We start from the raw sequence: 20843 nt of genomic DNA, 5'->3' as shown, positions 1-20843 counted from the left end.
TTAAACACTTTTATAAAATGAAGGTTTGGTCCCCAACTGGTGGTGATTAGACCATGAGGGAGCTAGCTTCATCGACTGGTTAACCATAGCAGATTAGGCAACAGGAAGTGGTATCTAGGCTACTAGAGGCCTTTGAAGGGTACATCTTGTCTAAGATACTCCTTGCTGTTTCTTCCTTCTGGCTTCAACAGGTGAGCTGCTTTCCTGTACTACAGTGTTTTCCACAAGCCTAACACCAATAAAACCAGCTCATTGTGGAATAATAGCTCTGAAACCACAGGCCAAAGCAAACCTTTCTGCTTTTAAAGACCTTCTCAAGCATTTTGTCATAGTCACTGCTGTCTCTTCTTCAGCCTGTACATACCTGTCTGATGCTATATCATTCACAGCAAAGACTAAAAATCTATTCCTGCAGAAGAGTAAACCACAACACAGCAGCATAAAGATCACTGGAAAATGACGGCTAGAGTCAGCAGATTGTCAGGAGTGGAGCATCTCTCAACTCCTTTGGATGTTAGGACCTTAGTGAAACTACTGAAAAGACATTCACTCAAGGAATTGGCAATGTCCATTGTAGGTAGATCTCACTGAAGTACACAACACAGGCAAGAGAGGAAGAGTGAGTTAGAGACTGGGGGTGGGGGGACAAGAAGAGGTATTCAGGAAGAGAAAGACAAGGTTCTCACACAGAGTGACCGAGAGTGACATGTAGCCCGCCATGGACTGTTGAAACCAGATGGGTATCTTTACCAGCCAAATATGTACAAACTTAGAGCATGGGACAAACTTGTGTTTCTCTGCATTTCCCCTTTATTCTCACCTTATGTTCCTACACCAGCTTTAGGCCTAGGGAGAATTTAATAATAATGAAGATGCCCAGTGCACAGGATTCTGTTTTAGACATCTGAAGATCACATACTGTACTGGCTGGTTTTGTGTCAACTTGATACAAGTTGGAGTTATCACAGAGAAAGAAGCTTCAGTTGAGAAAATGCCTCCATGAGATCTAGCTATAAGACATCTTCTCAATTAGTGATCAAGGCCCATTGTGGGTAGTGCCATCCCTGGGCTGCTAGTCCTGGGTTCTATAAGAAAGCAAGCTGAGCAAGCCAGGGGAAGCAAGCCAGTAAGTAACATCCCTCCATGGCTCTGCATCAGCTCCTGCTTCCTGACCTGCTTGAGTTCCAGTCTTGACTTCCTTTGGTGATGAACACAATGTGGAAGTGTAAGCTGAATAAACCCTTTCCTCTCTAACTTGCTTCTTGGTCATGGTGTTTGTGCAGGAATAGAAACCCTGACTAAGACACATACATAGCAGTGATGGCTGTCAAGCACATTAATGACTGACATCATCCATAAGTAACGGAGAGTTGGAGAGAGAGCAGCAACTCAGCATCCAACTGTGGGGCCAGCTGCCTGGGAATCCTCATGGGCCATAAGAAGTTCTGATTAGCTAGGTCAGGTGACCAATCAGAGAACTGAAATTTAAAAAACTAAACATTTTAAATTTTTAAAAATATTCCTTTAAACAGCTCTAGTTGTGTATGTCTGTTTACTCTTCTACTAGGAAGACAGGATGCCAGCTACAGAAGAGGCCAAGCTAAGGAGATGTATTAGCTGTTTTTAGCTATGTATGTGGGGCTGATGTGAAGAGTTTATAGGAAGACCCCTCTTTGTCCCTGAAACATCCTTGCTTATCCCTAGAGTTATCAAAAACACATCATCTTCAAGCTCCATGTGGTAAATGCCACGGAGACCCTGAGTGCACTGGAGCTTTTCCTCAGGCTGGGGACCCAGGGCAGGGAGCACACTCACAAGTCTTTCTTGAGAACACCTAGAGTTCTTGATTCTATGTGTTTAGCACAGCTGCCTTGACTATAAACTACTAGTTTTTCAATTCAAATCTGTGTTCCAGGCCTGTTTCCATGTCTGGCCCCAGCATAAGTCACAACAATAAAAACTAAACAAAACAAAACCAACAGCAAAGCCTCCTTCATGCCTCCAGCCCAGCCGTCAAGAGCAACAACAAACCTTGATGATATGGAGCTTGGGTAAGAGGTTACAGTCGGCCAGTGTGAGCTCATCCCCATCCAGAAATTTCCTTTGTGAAACAGTGACATCCTCCGTACTGTAGGCATCTATTTCGTCTGGTAGAGGGCTGTTTAAGTAACTGTCCAGCTTCTTCAGGGCCCGTAGTAGGTTCTTTTCATAAACTAAAACACAAAGGCAAGAGGTGCTGGAGAGGGGCTATGCAAGTGGCTGCCTTTTTTTTCTGTCTTGGAAGGTGAGAGTAGATGTGCTTCCTTTCTGAGACACAGCCAGTCTGTGGCAAGAAGACCGGAAGGACACAGATGCAGACGGGAGGACTCGGTCTCTGTGCCATCTACACGGTTATGCTACTTCTGGGACCCATCAGCTTTTAAGGTATTTTTCATTTTATTTTTATTCGTGCCTGTGTGTATGCATACCAGAAGTGTGCAGGTACACTCAGAAGCTGGAAGAGGGCCTCAGGTGTCCGAGACCTAGAGTGACAGGTGGTTATGAGCCACCTGGTAGAGGGGCTGGGAACCAAACTCCACAAGAGCAGTGTGTGCTCTTAGCTGCTGAGCCATCTATCCAGCCCAAATGCATCCACTCTTATAAACATTTATGAGAAGCCTACGGTGAGCTAGGGACTGGCAGAGTCGTCATTTGAACAATCACCACATTGCAGGTGGAAAAAGCTGGATGTTGACATGTCTCCCCTTAATAATGTTGTACTTTGGATTCCCAAACTCTAGAAAGAATCTCTCCAACGTCACATGCAGAGTCAAAGATAGGGATAGTTTCCCTTGTTCCCAGACTCCCATCTGTAAAATGAGCCCAGATACCCAGTATCTCCCCAGCAGCCATGCAGATGGCTCCATGGAGACAGAACCCAGGACAAGAGTACTTACTCTCATTCGCGTCCTTCTTGGTGTTTTTAATAAATGCTGAGAATTTGGCAAAAACATCATTTCCTGCCGAGTTGGATTCGGGGTGTTGGGTTCCCAGCTTAGGGTACCTTGAAGAGTTCAAAATCGATGAGTCACAAAAAAGCAACGGCTAGTCAGGATGATGAAATGGAGGGAAAGGCCTGTATCTGGTCAGATATTACGATGACAAGCTCCTGTAGACTGGTTTAGTGACCACTGGATCTCAAGGTAGAGTCAAAGCATGATTTGGGAGAACTGCATTGGATCTGGTCCTGGTGAGACCAATCCTAGAACACAGGGACCAACCAGATGTTCTTGACCTAATCCCCTCTCCAGTCTAATAAAGGTGTTTGATTAGAAGATTCCTGAAGTTTCTTCCAGTAGCAGACATGAGAGACAGTTATCCCACACAGCAATGATGCTTCCTTCATCCTTCTACCATACCATCCTAACAACCAAGCTATGGATACGTAGAAGGGATGCTGTTAGGGTTTGTTTTCAGTGTCAACTTGCCACAACCTAGAATCACCTGGGAGAAGAGCCTCAACTGAGGAACTGTCTAGATAAGATTGGACTATGGGTATGACTTGATTATTAGCTGATACAGTCCACTGTGGGTGGTACCATTCCCTAGGAAGGGGGCCCTGAACTACTCAGAACAGGAATAATAGTAGCAAATATCACCCTGCATTTCTCTCTGCTCTTGGTTGTGAATGTGACATGGCTGGCTGGCTTACATTCCTACCCTACTGACTTCCCTGCAATCATGGACCACAACTTGGAATTGTGAGACAGATAGACTAAGTTGCTTTTTTTTTTTTTTTTGGTCAGGATGTTTTGTTTTGTTTTGTTTTGTTTTGTTTTGTTTTGTTTTGTTTTGTTTTGTTTTAAATCACAGCAACAGAAATGAAACCAGAGCAGAAGCAGAATCCATCTTAACTCAAGGTGTCTGATCTGGCTGTTTCTGTGGCATAGTATGCATGACCAAGGAGGAGAATGGCAATGACCTTGTGAGCATCAGTTCTAAGAGGCTTACCTTGGGGGAACTAACTTCTCCTCTAGGAACTCCTCAATCTTATTCACATCCGTCTTGACTTCACCATCAAAAGTCATGAAAGGAGGGTTCGTCCCGGGAGCCAGGTTCTGAAGGTCTGCAGGCTTCCTAGATAGAATGGAAGAGCAGTCTGCACAGATGGTCCCAAGCATTTGGAGTCACAGCCAAGGCTTAGCTGTGACCTTATCATTTAAGAGATACAACCCTTGAAAATTTCAAAGTGGTCTGTGAATTAATAAGTTGGCTTGCTGGAGACGAAAGCCAAGAAATTCGCTAACAAATGATCCGTGGCTGGCTACAGAGATGGGAAAGTTAAGTCTCCAGGGTTATCAGCCCAGACCAGTGCTCAGGCAGGGTTCTGGGAGGGAAAGCAGGCTCTCCCTGGCCCCCAACCCCTACCCCTTTCTGACTGCAGCCCCTGAGTTCTCTATGAACCATGCTGCTTGGCTAGCCCTTGGGCTTCATTCCAGGCTCCTGATTAAGGAAGGACATATCATTATATGCCCTCAGTCCCTAGTGTGTGAGCATGTTTGTGTGTATACACACATGCTTATATACATGAAAGGGTGTGTTGCTGCATATGGGGAATTAGGCATGATTTTGCAAATGACACAGAAGCCTTGTCTCACCGTTTCAGGTCCACCGTTGTCACATTGAATATAACACCCTTTAGCCAGAGGATCATAAAGAGACGCTGCGAAAATGGACAGTTTCCGATGCTCTCTCCGTCATAACCAGCCTGAGAGTAGAAAACAAAGAGATTTATCTGACCCGGATTTATTTGGCCTTCTGAGGCTGTTTAACTCAGGGTCTAGGACAGGTTAGAGATGTGTGTGATACAGCAGTGATGCACACACACACACACACACACACAAAATGGAAAAATAGGAATTAGGGAGACATCTCAGTGGTTAAGAACACTGGCTGCTTGGGCAGAGGACCTATGTTCAGTCCTCAGCACTCACATGGAGGCTCACAACCATCTGTTATCCCCAGTTCCAGGCAATCAGACTTCCCTCTTCTGACCCTCATGGGGATGAACATGGTCCACATACATACAAACACTCATACACATAAAATAAATAAATAAATAAATCTTCCCTCAAGTTTGCACAGAAAAACCTGGGACCCAGTAGATGGTGACAAAGCCACCCAGGACTTTGCTCTGGGGATGCATTCAGGATGGTCTCTGGGAGCGATTCTCATGAGAGTACGGTGTTACTTAAAGAGACAAAACAGCCAGCAGTTTCAGGCCCTGCCAGCTGCTTCTGTTTCCTTGGTTTTTATTTGATTGTTTTGAGACAGAACCTCATGGAACTCAGGCTGGTCTCACCCTCACCCGTAGCTGAAGACGACCTTGAATTCTTGATCCTGCCCCTTCCATCTCCCCAGGGCTGGCAATGCAGGCACATGCCACTACACCCAAGCCCCTGCCCTGTGATGCTGCTCGCTCTCAGACTACCATCAAACCTGAGCGTAAGCCAATGTCATGAGTGTGAATCTCTGACACTGTGAGTTCAATCAAACCCTTGTCTTTAGACTCTCCAGCCTCCGGTATTTTGTTATAGCAACAGAAAACAGCCTAATGCACACTCCCAGTGTTCATGACCACACAATTATTCTTGCTAGCACAAACATAACCACACTCCACCCAGGAGGTCTATTTCTGACAACTATAGTCATAAGAACTTGGAGAAGAAAGCACCATCATATACATGGAAGGGATGAGGCATGAGGCAGAAAGTCCACTGCTTGCTTGTATGGTGAAAATTAAAAGACAGTGCAAAACAACCAAAGCAAAGAGTACTCTGGAGGTGAGTCACCTGGGGAGTTATGTCAATGGGAAATAACTGAGCAAAAACACTATGAATGGAGATTCTTACAAGTTGAGAGGAGGAACAATAGTTCAGCTTCTAAAAGTACGAACCAAGCAAGCTGAGCTTAATTCACAGTCTCCTAGGCTCAGAGCCTGGGTTCTGTGTCCCTCCCATGCCCAAGCCTCCCCCCTGCAGCTCACATATACTCTGCTCTGCCTATTAGAAGGCAAGGATCAGGGAACTTCTCCAGGTAGAGTCTGTGACATTTCTTGATAGCCCAGTGGCTGACAGGGAACAGTTGTAACACAGCAGTATACTTTGCACTTCCACAGCATGTGGGCCCTGAAACACTGCCCTGCCTCACCCACCGAGGACACATCAGCAGGGACCCCACCCTCTGCTGCCCTGGTCTCCTGCTCTGTTCCATAGCACAGAGATGAGATGTATAGAATGCCCAGTGTCTGGTGCCTGCCCAAGAAGCCTGTCCTATACTCTCTTACCTGGTACAGGTTTGGACATAGTCAGACACAGCAAAGGATGAAGGTGAGGAGAAGGCAGAGATGTGCCGACTGGCCAGCCCTGACTTGCTCACTCGCATTTAAGCCTCTTATTTTTATAATAGCTGCACTAAGCACAATAAAGTCTAGCAGTTCCATGGAGTGGGGTGATGGTTCTCTCTTCTCCTTTTTGCTTCTTGGATCGTTGGGGTCTGATCACAGCTCACTGTGAATGGGGCAAAGGCCTGCTGAGTGCTGGGCCTCCTGTTCTACAGCTCTGGTGACAGAGTTCCCATGGCAATGCGTTCTGTTGGTAAAGCCTCCCTGGCCCTCACCGCCTCCCACCATAGCATCTGGAGGAGAACTGGAGTACACAGTCGGATCTGCCCTGCTGTTTCTCCGATGTTCCCAAACTCACTTCCACATTTTCCTCAAAACCACTTCCTCAACTCTGGCAGTGGCTTCGTTTGGTGGAAACAAGGGTCTGGGAGCAGCAACGTGAGAGAGAACTCTTACACTCCTCAAAATACAAAAACCGACTTTGTCATTCACCTCGACAAAGACTTGGGTTGAACCATCATACAGATGGCTCCGTTGGCAGAATGTTTTCTGTGTGTGCATGGGGACCTGAGTTTGAGTCCTGGAACTCATGTAAAAGCCAGGGCATAGTGGTCCATGCTTGTAATCCCACTCTGAGGAGATGGAGACAGACAGAGAGATCCCCGGGGCTCATGGTAAACTCCTGGGACAATGGGAGACCCTACTTAAGGAGGATAAGGCGAAAGCAACCGAAACAGTCACCAACATCAATCTTTGGTTTCCATGGGTATTCATCCATTCATCACACACACCCATGCACACGCATGCACACATATGCACACAGGCACCCAACCCTAGTGAAAACCTGTCAAGCTTTTCAGGCTCCCTCACAGAGCTGCAGTGGGTGCAACACCCCACCTGAAGGTGAGAGAATGATGGCCACAGAGTCCCTGTTGTGAAGACAATGAATCGATATTTAACTCTCCATGTTTCCCCATGTGGTCTTGACACTGAATTATTCCAAGCCAGCCAGCAGAGCCCATAAACTCTAGGCTGCTAGGTATTTTAGCTAGCTGCCCCAACTGCCAATAAAATGGGATTTACATATCCAGCATTGCCTCATCTTAAATTGCTCTAAAACTTTCTTTCTATCTTAGTCTGCCATAAATGAGGGGGTTACGGGAACATGGTGGGAGGGACAGGGACGCCTTGCTTAATTTTATTACTTTAATGCGCTTCAGTGCTAGGATGTGCCAGCAAAAATAAAGGCGAAGATACGCCATCTCCACGGTCCATTATTGAGCAATAATGGGAGTGGATCGCCTTGCTTGTATCATTAACCCGACAAGATGATGAGATAAATACATATATATTTGCAGTGAATAACTGACACTGTCCCCATAATTGGGAGGCTCTATCGTACGGACTTTTATTTCCCAATGTTGGTAATTCTCTCTGGCTAATTGCACTCTGGGCTGAGATGTCTCAGCGGGGCGCTCAGGCTGCAGGGGAAGTTTTTGTAGGTCCATGTTTCTGATTAAATCAAATTAAGTAGCTTGAGAAATTGAAGTGGTTTTTTTTTGTTTTTCATTGTTTTTTGGGTTTTTTTTTTTTTTTTTTTTTTGCTTGTTGTTGTTGTGGTTTTCATTTTCAATAGAGACCTGGACACTGTGAAAAGCCAGAACAGCATCATGTCTGTCTTTCAGGATGCACTGGGGCATCCACATGACACATCTCAAGAGCAGAGCAGGCACACCCCTGACCTGCGCTCAGATGTTCCCTTTGCAAGTGACATCTGCCTTGGCCTCAGGGAGGAAGTAGCACTGATGACCTCTGGCCTGCACCTGCTGAGGGGACCGCAAGGTGTAAGAGGAAAAGGTCTGGCCAACAACACAGCAGTGAAGAGTCTCTCTGTGCTCCAGGGCCTCCAAAATCCAGAGCCTCCCCACTAACCTACCGTGCGTTCATTACTCAAAATTCGTAGAATTGTTTTCTACCTGTAAGCTCTCTTCTCTTAATCAAATGACCTCTCTGATGCCCACAAGTGACAGCCACACTGCCACTCCCCACTATGGTGACCGGTGACTGCAGCTACTGCCTTCAGAGGATCTGATGGACAGCTCAGTGCTGGTCTCACAGGTAATGACTGTCAAGCCTTCTTTGTGGCTCCTCAGCACCTACCCCCATACCCTCTCACCTAAAAGACCATACACCTACCAGCTTACTTCCTTGACTTCTTGGTTCTATCTTCTTTCTAGAAATTTCTGTGTGAGTATAAAGAGCGAGCATATTCTATAACACAAGCACATGTTTCTGCTATTACCAAATATGGTGAAAAGCAGTCTGGGATGCTCGGGGGAGTTGAGAAATCAGAGAGTTGATGTTCCCATTGTTCTTTTCCTGATACCCAGATGCCCACTGAGGAGAGAAGGAGGCACATGCATCTCGGGTGCAGAGAGGTCTTTAGGGATTAGTCCTGGTCCTTACAGGGGTTAATAAAAGGACTTTGGATGAGGTGGGGGTGGATCAGAGAGTAAATATACCTCCATTGCAGAGCTGTGGAAAGATGTAAGAAACGATGGGCCATTGTTCCTAGAGTGCAAGGCAGATTTTAGGCTAAATAGAGACAGTGGGTGCTCAGAAGAGGCCTAAGTCAGAAGGAGGATTGATACAGGAGACCAGAGTCCTTTCAGAAGGCAGTGGGGTAGAAAGAACCAGCTGCAACCAGCTGTCTTGGTTAGTTTTCTGATGCTGTCATTGAATCCCAGAGGCTGGGAAATGAATAATGTAAAGACATTCGTTTCTCATAGCCTCAGAGCCTAAGAAGTCCAGTGTTCTGTACCAGCCTCTGGCGAGGCCTTCTACCACATCAGAGCATGGTGGATCACATCACTCATGAGGTCAGAGAGGCAGGACACATGGGCAAGAATTCACCCTGAGCCTCACTGTGTGTCTGCTCTGTGAGACGGTAAGAACAAGCAGATGGTCCCACTCCTGGGTGGGGGCTGTTAGGGATAGATAGGGGATGTCCTCCTGGATCTTTATCGGATGGCAGAGATCTCTCTAAGCCTGGAACCAGGGGACACACCCATCCCCTGTGTGGGGTATTCTCACAGACACTAGCAGTTGCTAGCAAAGAGGAATCCTCTGGCAGTGACTGGGAGACTATCTCCATGGAGCCTGGAGACCAGTGCTCCCTGGGAGCACCCATGAGACCTCTCTGATCCTTCTGGGAGTACCTATGGGCCCTCCTTGCTCCTTGGGTTGTGTCAATAATGGCTATAAGCTTCTTGGCCTGTGTAAAACCCGCACATATTCACTGCAAAGCAATGTGACGTGCTAAGCCACATCCAAGGAAAGAGAATGGGAGGTGGAAGAGGAAGTCAAAGGCTCAAGCGAGAGCCATAAGCATCTCCCCCGAGCCACCACAGCCACAGCCTCCTAGTGTACGGGGATGGCCTATGCTATAATGTTGTAACCTGAGGCGTCTTGATTTTCAGTGATTCTGGAAAAAGAATCACAATCCTCTTCATGAGCCTAGTGTCTCTCTCTCTCTCTCTCTCTCTCTCTCTGTGGTGTGTGTGTATGTATGTGTGTGTGTATGTGTGTGTATGTGTGTGTGTATGTGTGTGTGTGTGTGTGTGATGTATGTGTCTGTGTGTGTGTGGTGTGTGTGGTGTGTATGGTATGTGTGTGTGTGTGTGTGGTGTGTGTGGTGTGTGGTGTGTGTGGTGTGTGTGGTATGTGTGTGGTGTGTGTGTGGTGTGTATGGTATCTGTGTGGGGGGGGTGTGGTGTGGGGGGTTGTATGGGGTGTGTGTGTGTGTGCTTGCCCATGCAGTTATAAGCATGTGTAGTAGTCAGAAGTTGTCATTGCATGTCTTCCTCAATGGCTCTCTCACCTTAGTTTTTTAGTTTCTTGAGCCCCTGAGATCTGCCTGTCTCCATCCCACAGTGCTGACCATCCAAATATGGGCTATTGCATCTAGCTTTTTAGGTGGATGTTGGGGATATGAACCCAGGTCCTCAGGCTTGCCTAGCAGATGAATTACCCTCTAAGCCATCTATCTCCACAGCCTGACATCTCCATTTCTAAGCAATGCCAAGTGTCTCTGAGATAATGAAAGAAGTGAGGGGGGAGGGGGAGGGGGAGGGGGAGGGGGAGGGGAGGAGGAAAAGGCAAGGGGAGGGGGAAAAGGGAAGGGGAGGAGGAGTGAGAGACTGCAGCTCTGCTGTTGAATAATCCCATAGTCAATCTGTTCCCTGCTCCTTGAGCGCCATTTTCCCATTTTTAAAGACAAAGATCTGGCCTGAGCTCACAGGTCACTGTGTAGAGTGCTTGCTTTGAGAGTGCAGGAACCATAGTTAGATCCTCCATAATCCATATATCTTAAAACCCAGGCACTGTGGCAATGCTTGTAACCCCAGTGCTGTGGAGTGGAGACAAGGAGGTTTCTGGGACTCCCTGGCAGGCCAGACAGCCTAACTGGAAAGTTCCAGACAATGACAAATCCTGACTGAAAAAAAAAAAAATGTGGGCAGCACTGAAGTACAGCAGCCACGTATACATGTTCACATGTGCTCACCTATGTACGTGTGCGCACACACACGTGCATGCACACACACACAGACACACACACACACATACACACGGTGGGGAGGGGTAGAGAACAGGGATTAAAACACTGATATACTTAAACACCCTGGGCGCCCAATAAAGGGAGCTATTATTGTCATTATCAACAGCATTTACTCTCCTACCCTGAGCCCATCAGAGCAGACAATTATGGAATTTAGGGTACTTTTTAACAAGCCTCAATTAGTGTGATTTTCATGCCGGCCCACGTCCTCCTCAGGGAAATGGATTCATTCTCTCTCTCTCTCTCTCTCTCTCTCTCTCTCTCTCTCTCTCTCTCTCACCTTATGCCTACTCTCAGAGAAAATTCAAATGTCCTTAAGAGCAAAACAAACAGACCTCCAGTCAGTTAGCAAAGAGGTGGAACTCTGCGTTGGCATCGAGTCTGAGAACCACCTGAGCTGGCCTATCACTGGATAAAGGGTCCCGCGGGGACACATGCAGAACTGTGCATACCTTCACCATGGCAGGGGTCAGCTCCTCTGGTTTGCCCAGGATCACTCTGACTTTATAGCTAGTCTCTCACCCTCTATTTTTCAGGCAAGCTGGGACAGCTTTTCACCCTACCACCTGGGCAGATTCGCATTTTTAGAAGAGGAGAAGGCATTACCAAAGTCCTGCTGGGTCACCCAGATGCGGTCCTCCATACTCCCCCACAGAACATCTCCATGGGAGGACTCATCAGGTTCCACAGCTGATAATGAGTGTTGAGAAGACCCATGGCAAGAACCCCTCAGCTCCCGGGGAGGGTGAGCAGACAGATTCGTGAGCCCTACGCATGATGCAGAAAGGAGGCAGAACATACTCTGGAACACCCCAAGTCTGCACCGAAGCTAACCCAACGTCAGCTCTCTGAGCATCCCCACCCAGATCCGGGCCGGTCTGCTAAGCTGGACCAAGCCGATATGAAGCAACAAATCAGGTGGCCAACATTCCAGCACAGTCCGTCTCAGAACACAACAAATACACCTTATCAAAAGACACCGCACAAGCTGGCTGCAAACAAGCCCATCCCCACTCTCAAAGCCCAGAGTCTCTCTCAACAAAGGCCTCCATCCCTCTTTGATCCTCTACAGGGTTCTCTGAATTAAAACCAGATGTGAATCTCTGTCTAGGTTGAGTAGGAAAAATGTCCAGGGTTCTCTACACTGTTGGCAGTAGGTGAAAAACAGGTGGCCCTGGAGGGTGTCACTCTGAGGAAGTTGGGGCTCAAAAGGATCCGTACCATACTGTCCACACAGGTTGCCTTGGGCTACAGCCCCCACCTCCCAGAGGATACATGTATCTTTTCAAAACAAAAGGCCCGAGGCCCTAAAAAGCCCATACACCACTCCTGTCTTTTACAGGTCGGATTATGAACCATAAAAGAGTGCATGTTTGCAGGTTGGATTATGAACCAAAACACAGTCACACTGTGCATGTTGCTGTGACGGTGGTGACCGTGACCAGGACCACAAGCATAAGACATACATAGCGTTTACTCTGTCCCACTCGTTGTTTGAAATGTGTTACTTAAATCACTACCACTGATCCTAACAAGGACCTTGATAGATGGATGTGCCTTTATCATCTCCATTGACAGGGAAGAATGTTAGGACACAGACAGATAGAGGAAGCTGCCCAGGGACACACAACAGCAGGATTTGAACCAAAGGACCTGACTAGTGTATTCAGTTCATATCATGCTAGACAAGTGGAAAAGTTCCCCACCCTCTTTACTCCACTTCTATCAGTGCCCTTCCAGAGAAAAGTGGAACTTTCCAGATCGTTTTCCTCATCCCTGTCATACAAGGGTTGGGGGTGACTTGCAAGAACCACAGGGACAGTAAGAGAATAAATATCAGAAGCAGGTAAGAAGACCAAAGGACACTGTGGTTGGAAAGGAAGATGGAGTTGACTGAAGCTCTCAGCTATGCACATCCTGCGTGCTGAAGCAGTGGGAGGAGACCCCCGCAGCTCCCGGGGGCACTTCCGGCTCTCTTCAGCTCTCATACACTGTATCTCCTTTGCCCTCACTGGGAAACTTTCACAAGCCATGAGGAATAATACAACGCAGCTGACTGCAAACCCACCCCACACAAAGAGTGGCTGATTAACAGAGCCCCACATTCACGTGAGGGAGCTGACCCTGTGGAGCTGGCATCTCACATCACACACAAAAAGAAGGGAGACCTACAAAGCTGTGAGGTGTGGCCTTTGTCCTCTCTCTGTTTCCAGCTGGGCAGGCAGGACAAAGTCTCCTAAGGAGACTCCTGGGGAGTCTACTCCATTCCAGGCACCACAGCCCTGTGTGCCCAGTCAAGGAGTTTGAGTCTGGTAATTTTTTATAGCAGGTAAAGCCAGCGTTCCTTTTGGCCATAAAAAGTTTTCAATAGAAGCATGAGGAGTGCTGGGTACTAAACCGAGTCATCTCTTAACACAGGCCTTTCAGACGACCCTTCCTATTTTATATTTGAGAAAGCATCAGTTGGCATCCTTGATTCTGAGAGAAGCTGGGGAAAAACTCCCCAACTGGCTTTCCAAACAGGTCTGCCCATGACCACAGCTCTCTCTACCACTGATTGACAATGACAAGAATGTGGGAAAAGAAGCTCAAACTATTTACTATTAAGACAATAGACAGTGGGGAAATGACCCTTTAAAGATGTCAACGTCCTAATCCACACATCCCCTTACAAGGCAGAGAGGGCGATGTGACTGATACCCAAGCTGTAAATTTTGAGATAGAGGCATTATCCTGGATGATTAAGATGGTCCGATCTGGGCTGGAGAGATGGCTCAGCTGTTAAAGGCTCACAACCAAATATATAAATTGGTCCAATCTAATCATGTGGGTTCCCAGAGGGAGACATTTCCCTAGCTACTGTCTAGAAAGTTTTGACCGGGGAATGATGGTCAGAGATGAAATTAGCTCTAACACTAAAGGAGGGTGGATCCAGGAGAAAAGAAGGCTTCAAGCATCTGGAGAAGAAAGACTGTGGACTTTCCCCTGGAACTTCAATGCCAGTGAGACACCATCTGCTGAGTCCAGCAAGACAATAAGATAAGAAATCAGAGATGCTTAGGCTTGTAGTCTCCAGTAATATGTTACAGTAGACCCAGAAAGAACCTACAGCTGACCTTCCTGTCAGAAATCCTCGACCTCCACCTGAGACAGTTTGGCAGGTGAGCCTCGAGTAAGTCAGAAAGAGGGATAACCTGTGACCCAGCAGGTGCTTAGCCTATTTCTAGAAACTTCCTTCATGGAGCCACTCCAGGTGGTTGTGTAATGGCCACAGGCTTCAGGAGAGGTAGGCAAAGCTTCCTTTGTCCCCAGCTGAGAGGATAGCTCTTCTGTGTGAACTCCAGAACTCCCAAAACTGTTTTGATGTCAACACAGGAGACATCTCCCATCCTTCAGGTCACCTCTGGAAGCAATGAAGTTTTCCAGCTGGATTCACAGCTTGCCCACAGAGACCTAGTCACAGAGACAGCTTCAGGAGGGCATTGGTGCCCCCTTGTGGTTAGAAGATACATTTCATGCATAGCACTTGATTCACGAGGGCCCTCAGGAATTAGGGTCTGACTGAAAATGCCCTTAGGTTTTAACCCCTTTAGGTGGCTGAAGCACCCAGATGTCGCCAGAACTTGGTGAGGGAGGGGGTGAATATCTTCATGTACAGGATTTCAGTGTTAAACAGTAAATTCTATGGCCAGGAGATGGGTCAGTGAAGTGCTTGCTGAACAAACATGGATACCTGAGTTCAGATGCCCCGCTGTAGGGCAGAGATGGGAGGATCCCTGGGGCTAGCTGGGCAGTGGGGCTCAGTGAGCTCTAGGTTCAGGGAGCACATAAGCTTCTCAAAACATCAGGTGGGGGGAGAGGAAGACAGCTGATGACTGCCCCCCCACCTCCACACATGCCAACATGGGCAAGGACACACACCACACACATGCACATGTGACTACATCACAGGTACATGGTAAATGGGCAAATCCATACAAATGCACATGTGACTATACCACAGGAACATGAGAAATGGACAACCTGAACACATGCACATGTGACTACTCCACAGGTACATGGAAAACAGGGGCACGCCCACACACATGCACATGTGATTACGCCACAGGTACATGGGAAACACGAAAGCAATAAATAAATCCAGAAAGCCTAGGAACAAAATGTTCTCCCTACCCAACAACCTTCTATAGTCTACCAAAAGCTACCAAGGGGATATGGTCTCTCTGTCTTCCAAGCTAACACTGTCCCAAACACATCTGGGCCCCCTCAGAGTGCCATTAAAATACATCTTAACTTGAGACTGGTAGGTAGATTCTGGATAGCTTGTTAGGAAGATACCAATTCCAGGTTTGTTTATTATTTCTCACTGAAATCGGAGGGCGGAGACAGGGAGAGAGGTAGGTGAGAGGCATGGCAGGGACACCCATGTGCCGGGCAGAGAGAACCCTGTGGAAGGAACCCTGAGTGCCTTCAAATCCAGCTTCCTCAGTTTGCTCAGAATTCCCTAAGTGCTACGAAGATGAAAGCCCTGGAGCTACGTATTAACAAAAGGGGACCGGTCCAGCGGCCTCAAGATACTCAGGTTGATTTTAGTGGCCAATGTATGAAGTCCTTTGCTGCTGGGAACCCACAATTCTATAGCAACTTTTGTTCCTTAGTAAAGCAGAAATCTCTTAAGGGCTCTTAAGGAAGGTAACATGAGACAGGGGTTGGGACCTGTGTGGGTCTGGGGATGCTTTCATTTTCACAGGAAAAGATAGCAGAAATCAGTGCTCTGTGGCTGTTTACGTAGGAAGAAATGACCACCTACAAGATCTGTGACATTTGGGAGAATCTAACCTAAAACATGTTCCGTCACCCGGCTTGCAAGCCTGAATCTCAGAGAGCTATGGGGGAGTGGGGGAGAACGTGGTCCTTTTCATACGTCCAACTTACAGAAGAGTGCTGATGCTCCTCTGAGAGGATTTTCTCTGTGAGTTTCTTCATCCAAACAGCAAGCAGGTCCATTTGGGGAATCCTTCTGCGCCTTCATACTGGTAACACCCCCCACAGATGCTGCGGTGTAAGGAAACCCAGTGAGCACTCCGGTCCCTTCTTTATAAATTCCATGTGCTGGAGACACGCTTGCCAGCTCTCTATCCCAACCAGGTGGTGGCATTTTGAGACCATGTACTAATGACAGAAGCTGCTCACAGCAACTCCAAAGGACAGTCACAAAATAATTTAGGCATCATGGCGCCTCAGCCCAGGAGGTGAGGCGCATCTGCTCCTCGGATTGAAGTTCTTAATGGGGCTCGTGAGCACTGTGGTCCTTGACAAGTCTTGCTTCATTTTAATGACTAGAACAAGAGCCCTGTCAAGTCAATTGGGTAATTAGCTTGTCCCGAAGTTGTCTTTCTTAATGGAAGAACTTTGACAAGAATAATAATTTTAAGAAAAGAACAGCTCTAAGTGCCAACACAGCTATGATACAGAAGAGAGGCGGCGGAATGAGGCATGGCGAGACCGAGCGCAGCTGAGTGAGGTGGCGTTCTGTTTTAGTGTAAGTTAGGCGAACCTGCCTATAGCTTCATGCTCCAGAACCAGGCTCTGTCAGCCTCCTCGAGTCTCCTGATGCTCAGAGATTTTAAAGTAAGTCCTTTGACTAAACCAAAATACCAGGTTTTACAAACCTCAGGGGCAAACAAGGCTGCGGTTCTGCTGATGAGAGGGGACAGAGGCTACACAGGCGTGTGTGAGGTCGTGTCACGTAGAATATACCAGAAGGTGGTGATAAGCTTCCAAAGCAGAAAATTACAGTCATGATTATTACAAAAATAGTGTAGTATTTAAAGAGAGGGAGAAACAAAATCACAAAGTGTGGTTAGAACTCCATCCCAAAGGTGTGGTCTTAATTTTCACAGTCAAATGTCACCTGACATTGTGCTGTCTTTAAATCCTTATACACTCTAGGATTCTGGGTCAGGACAATTAATATATAAAACTTCAAAGCTCCTTGTCAGCCAAGACAGTACCACCCTATAGGTGTTGATGGTTCACCTCAAAAGTGTTTCGGGAGACTTCAGATGATACAGAATTATCTGGAACCTTTGTCCTCCCCCATTTCCAGTTTTGGCCTGGCTTAAACCAACGCAAGGAGAAGAGCCCTGGCCCAAGGCCCAATGGGATCAGCTGCTTGCTAACAAGGAGAAACACAACCGGCTGGCCAAGGCCAACACACTGGCTGAGCTAGAAGGAAGTTTTCTCCATGTCACATGCTTTCTCTGGCAGATGCTGTACCTCCCTCCCACCCTCATCCTTGGGAAAAGGGGAGGAGAAGGGTTGACCTGTTTCAGGGTTCCCCCACCCTGGCCCAACCAGGAAATCAGCTTGACATCATTGTCCAAAACCCAGGCACAGAGCAAAGCATACAAAGACTCCTGTTTCCAGAGCAAGGTGACATGCTAGGTGTCCAGAGATCCATTTACTGTCCCTCATTTACTGCACAACCTTAGCTGTTCCAGTATCAGGACAGTGAGTCAGCTTATTTCCACGTACAGACAGACACAATGACACCACGCGACGAGAAGACTGGCATTTTCTAAACCTATCCGTTTTGACTCTGACTCCAACCCAGGTGAGTCCACATCCCCAGAATCACTATGGTTTCCCTTCATGTTTATGGAAATGTCTTGGAAAACTGGAATTTAGAGAAAGTGGGGAAGTCTCACTTCACACACAGAACAACCTGCAAATATTTTTGAAATGCAGTGCCAGCAGATAGTCACACAGGAAAAGACATGGAGTCCATTCTAAGAGGGAAGTGGGGTGTGGTGATTATCTAGCTATGATTGGATGATACACTTACTCAGGGGGCTGCTGCCCAGGCAGATATCAGACAATGCTATGTTCTCACCCACAGAGGTTGGGAACCAGACAGAGAAAAAACCCTGATCACCCCACCTCAACCTCCTGGTGTACTTCTTTGTTTGAAAAAATATACATCCAGCTCATGGCTTGCATACCCCAGGGGTCTTGGAATAGCTATGCATGTAGCCCCACAGGTGTGTGAATGTCAGCATCATGTTACATCCGAAAGTTGGACACCCCTGAAAATGTTTCTACCGGGACCTTCAACAAGCTCTCAGGTTCCTACAACATGACAGGGGATTGGAAAATTACATGAGAGTCTTGCAGTGAGACTAGGAAGTTGAATTTGTCACACCTCAATGATGCTCCCAGAGTCTGCAAGAGCTGTACTGGGGTGGCTCACAAAGAAGCTGTAAGATGTGTCTGTGTGGTAGGATGGAGCCAAGAGTGCTTTCCTACAGAGCAACAGGGGAATCAAAATAGATAAAGCCTCCAAGGAGATGACAGAGAAACAGAGACTCACTTATTGGAAAGCCTCCACCAAACCTAAGGAAGCAAATGCAGAGAAATAAAAAGAAAAATCCCCACCAGCCACAGTCCCCAAAGAAGGCCCCAGCCACCACAGGGCACACTGCAGAGTATATTCACACCCTACTCTGTGCTGGTGAATAGGGGTAGTGTCCCCTCAAAACAAACATGTGGAGCTGGGTTCAGGACTAGAAGCATCTATGTAAGAGTGGGTCTGGCTATGACATGTGGAGGGAAAGGACATGGAGAGCCAACAACCCCATGCCCCTCCTCCCAGCTCCACCTCCTCCCCATGCTCCTCCTCCCAGCTCCACCTTCTCCTCACATAGAAAACCAGGTCCAGCTAGAAGACACAGGGGACTTCTGGGACAAGGGTGAGGGCAGAGCTTTTCCCAGGCAGAGGGAGAAGACAAAAGAGAACTGGATACCCAGACACCATCTTTGCCCACACTCACAGGAACACCATCATCTGTGGGACTCTGGCCCAGAGAACTCGTTTTCCTTAACGGGCATCACAAGAAGAGAGAGCTGAGGAGCGTGAGGTGTTGCCCCATCTCACCCATAACTTGGCTCAATGAAAGAAAATTTACTCAAAAAACATGGGCCTGGAAAGACAGTGTGGTCAGGCAAGTGCTGAAGACTCGGGCAGGAGGACCCTAGTTTAATCCATAGCAAGTCACACGAGAGCCAGACTCAGTGGCACGTGCTTGCTACCCTAGTGCTGGAGAGGTGGAGAGAGGCAAACCCCTGCGGTTCACTGGCCACCCAGCCCAGCCTACTTCACAAGCCACAAGTCACAATGGAAGATTCTGTCTCATAAAACAAGGGTTGGGGCTTGAGAGACACCTTAATGGGTTAAAAGCACACACTGCTCTTACTGAGGACTTGCATTTATTTTCCAGCATCCACATGGGGTGGCTCACAAGCACCTATAATTCCAGCCCCAGAGAGATTTCACAGCCCTGGTCTCTAAGGGTGCCTGCATACATGCACCTAAACACACAAACACACCAGGTACAGGCAGAAGAAACAAGAGGGCTTTGGAACAAGACTGAGGACAAAGCTTTCCCTGGGCCCTTTTTATTTGAAAATTATTTTTAAAATACACATTATTTTAAAAATACACATTATTTAACGAAGAAGAGGATGTGGAGAAAGAAAGGAAGAAGGAGGAAGAAGAGGAGGAGGAGGAAGAGGAGGGAAGGAGGAGGAGGAGGAAGAAGAAGAAGAAGGAGAAGAAGAAGAAGAAGAAGAAGAAGAAGAAGAAGAAGAAGAAGAAGAAGAAGAAGAAGAAGAAGAAGAAGAAGAAGAAGCAAGAAGCAGCAGCATCTTTATGGGATGAAGGAAGGGTGACTCAGTGGTTAGAAGCACTTGCTGCTCCTCCAGAGAAACAGAGCTCAGATCCCAGCACCCATATGGTGGCTCACAAGTGTCTGTAACTGCACTTCTGGGGATTTAACACCTTTTTCTGGCCTCCAGGGGCTCTGGACTGAGACACTTGGCACCTTTGCCCCAGCAGCAAATCTCCAGAGTCAAGGAGACCATGACAGCAGCACAGAAGCAGAGGGCAAGCCCACTTGGACGAGCATCTGCTTCTGGACTTTACCGTGCTTTTCTCCCTTCCTGACAGGGATTCTGGTCCCCTAAAAAACACCTCACACTCCCATCCATAGTGGAAAATGTTCATGAAACACAGCCCAAGTCTACAAACTTGTCTTTGTGAGTGAACTGGATAGTAACAGAAAAGTCTGGAACTCTTCTCGTTTGCTTATTGAGACACCATGGGTGCCAGGAGCAAGAGCTTTATTGATATTTAACAAATCCAAAAGCCAATCACCCAGAGTAGGGTGCACCGGAGGCTTATAGTCCTGAAGACCTGGACTTCAGGCTTCGGCACGCTCATACTGAAGTATCCATGAGTCCCTCTTAGAAGGAGGCAAGAATGAGCAGGGGATCTGTAACCCAGTAAGACCTTTTCATGGAGACAGTGCTATATAGAGTTCTCTTCTTTAGCTAGGTCTAAAGAAACTACTTTTGTATCAAGTCCAAATGAACCCAAAATTGGTGAAAGAAAGTCCTACGGAGCCTGGGTATTCCAACACACCATGTAAGGGGTTAACAGACAAGGTGACGGAAAAGCATGAGAAACCAACTACAGCATCACACATACTGTCAACACTCACCAACTAAACACTACTGCTGTGGGGTGGGGCGCAAGAACACCTTCACAGCGGCCATGAAATAAATACAGGGCTCTGGAGAGATGCTGGCCTCACAGACCTCAGATTCTAACTCCACAGCTCAAATTCTAGAATTCCTATCCGTGAGTCCAAGCGGTTCCCTGACTTGACTGTAAGAAGATTCAGCACCAAGGCCTCCTCCACTCCCCCTCCTCCCCCCCCCCCCCCCGGGGGGGCGGCGCCCCCCCCCCCCCCCCCCCCCCCCGGGCGGGGGGGGGGGGGGGCG

At 47.5% G+C, this 20843-nt stretch overlaps 1 protein-coding gene across 1 annotated transcript in view; it reads right to left on the bottom strand.

Moving 5' to 3' along the window:
- Clic6 (chloride intracellular channel 6) overlaps window positions 1–20843 on the bottom strand; it is a 42732-nt gene that overhangs the window by 8290 nt on the left and 13599 nt on the right. The window contains exons 2-5 of the mRNA XM_028756404.1: window positions 4638–4747; window positions 3991–4116; window positions 2937–3043; window positions 2032–2213 (exon numbers count right to left, since the gene is read on the bottom strand). Of these exons, the coding sequence (XP_028612237.1) occupies window positions 2032–2213; window positions 2937–3043; window positions 3991–4116; window positions 4638–4747 (525 nt within the window). The remainder of the gene's footprint in view (window positions 1–2031; window positions 2214–2936; window positions 3044–3990; window positions 4117–4637; window positions 4748–20843) is intronic.

The sequence above is a fragment of the Grammomys surdaster genome, unplaced genomic scaffold (genome assembly GCF_004785775.1).
Source record: "Grammomys surdaster isolate TR1022 unplaced genomic scaffold, NIH_TR_1.0 126118, whole genome shotgun sequence".
Taxonomy (NCBI): domain Eukaryota; kingdom Metazoa; phylum Chordata; class Mammalia; order Rodentia; family Muridae; genus Grammomys; species Grammomys surdaster.
The sequence above is the reverse complement of the archived record's forward strand: the minus strand, read 5'-3'. Positions and strand labels throughout refer to the sequence as shown.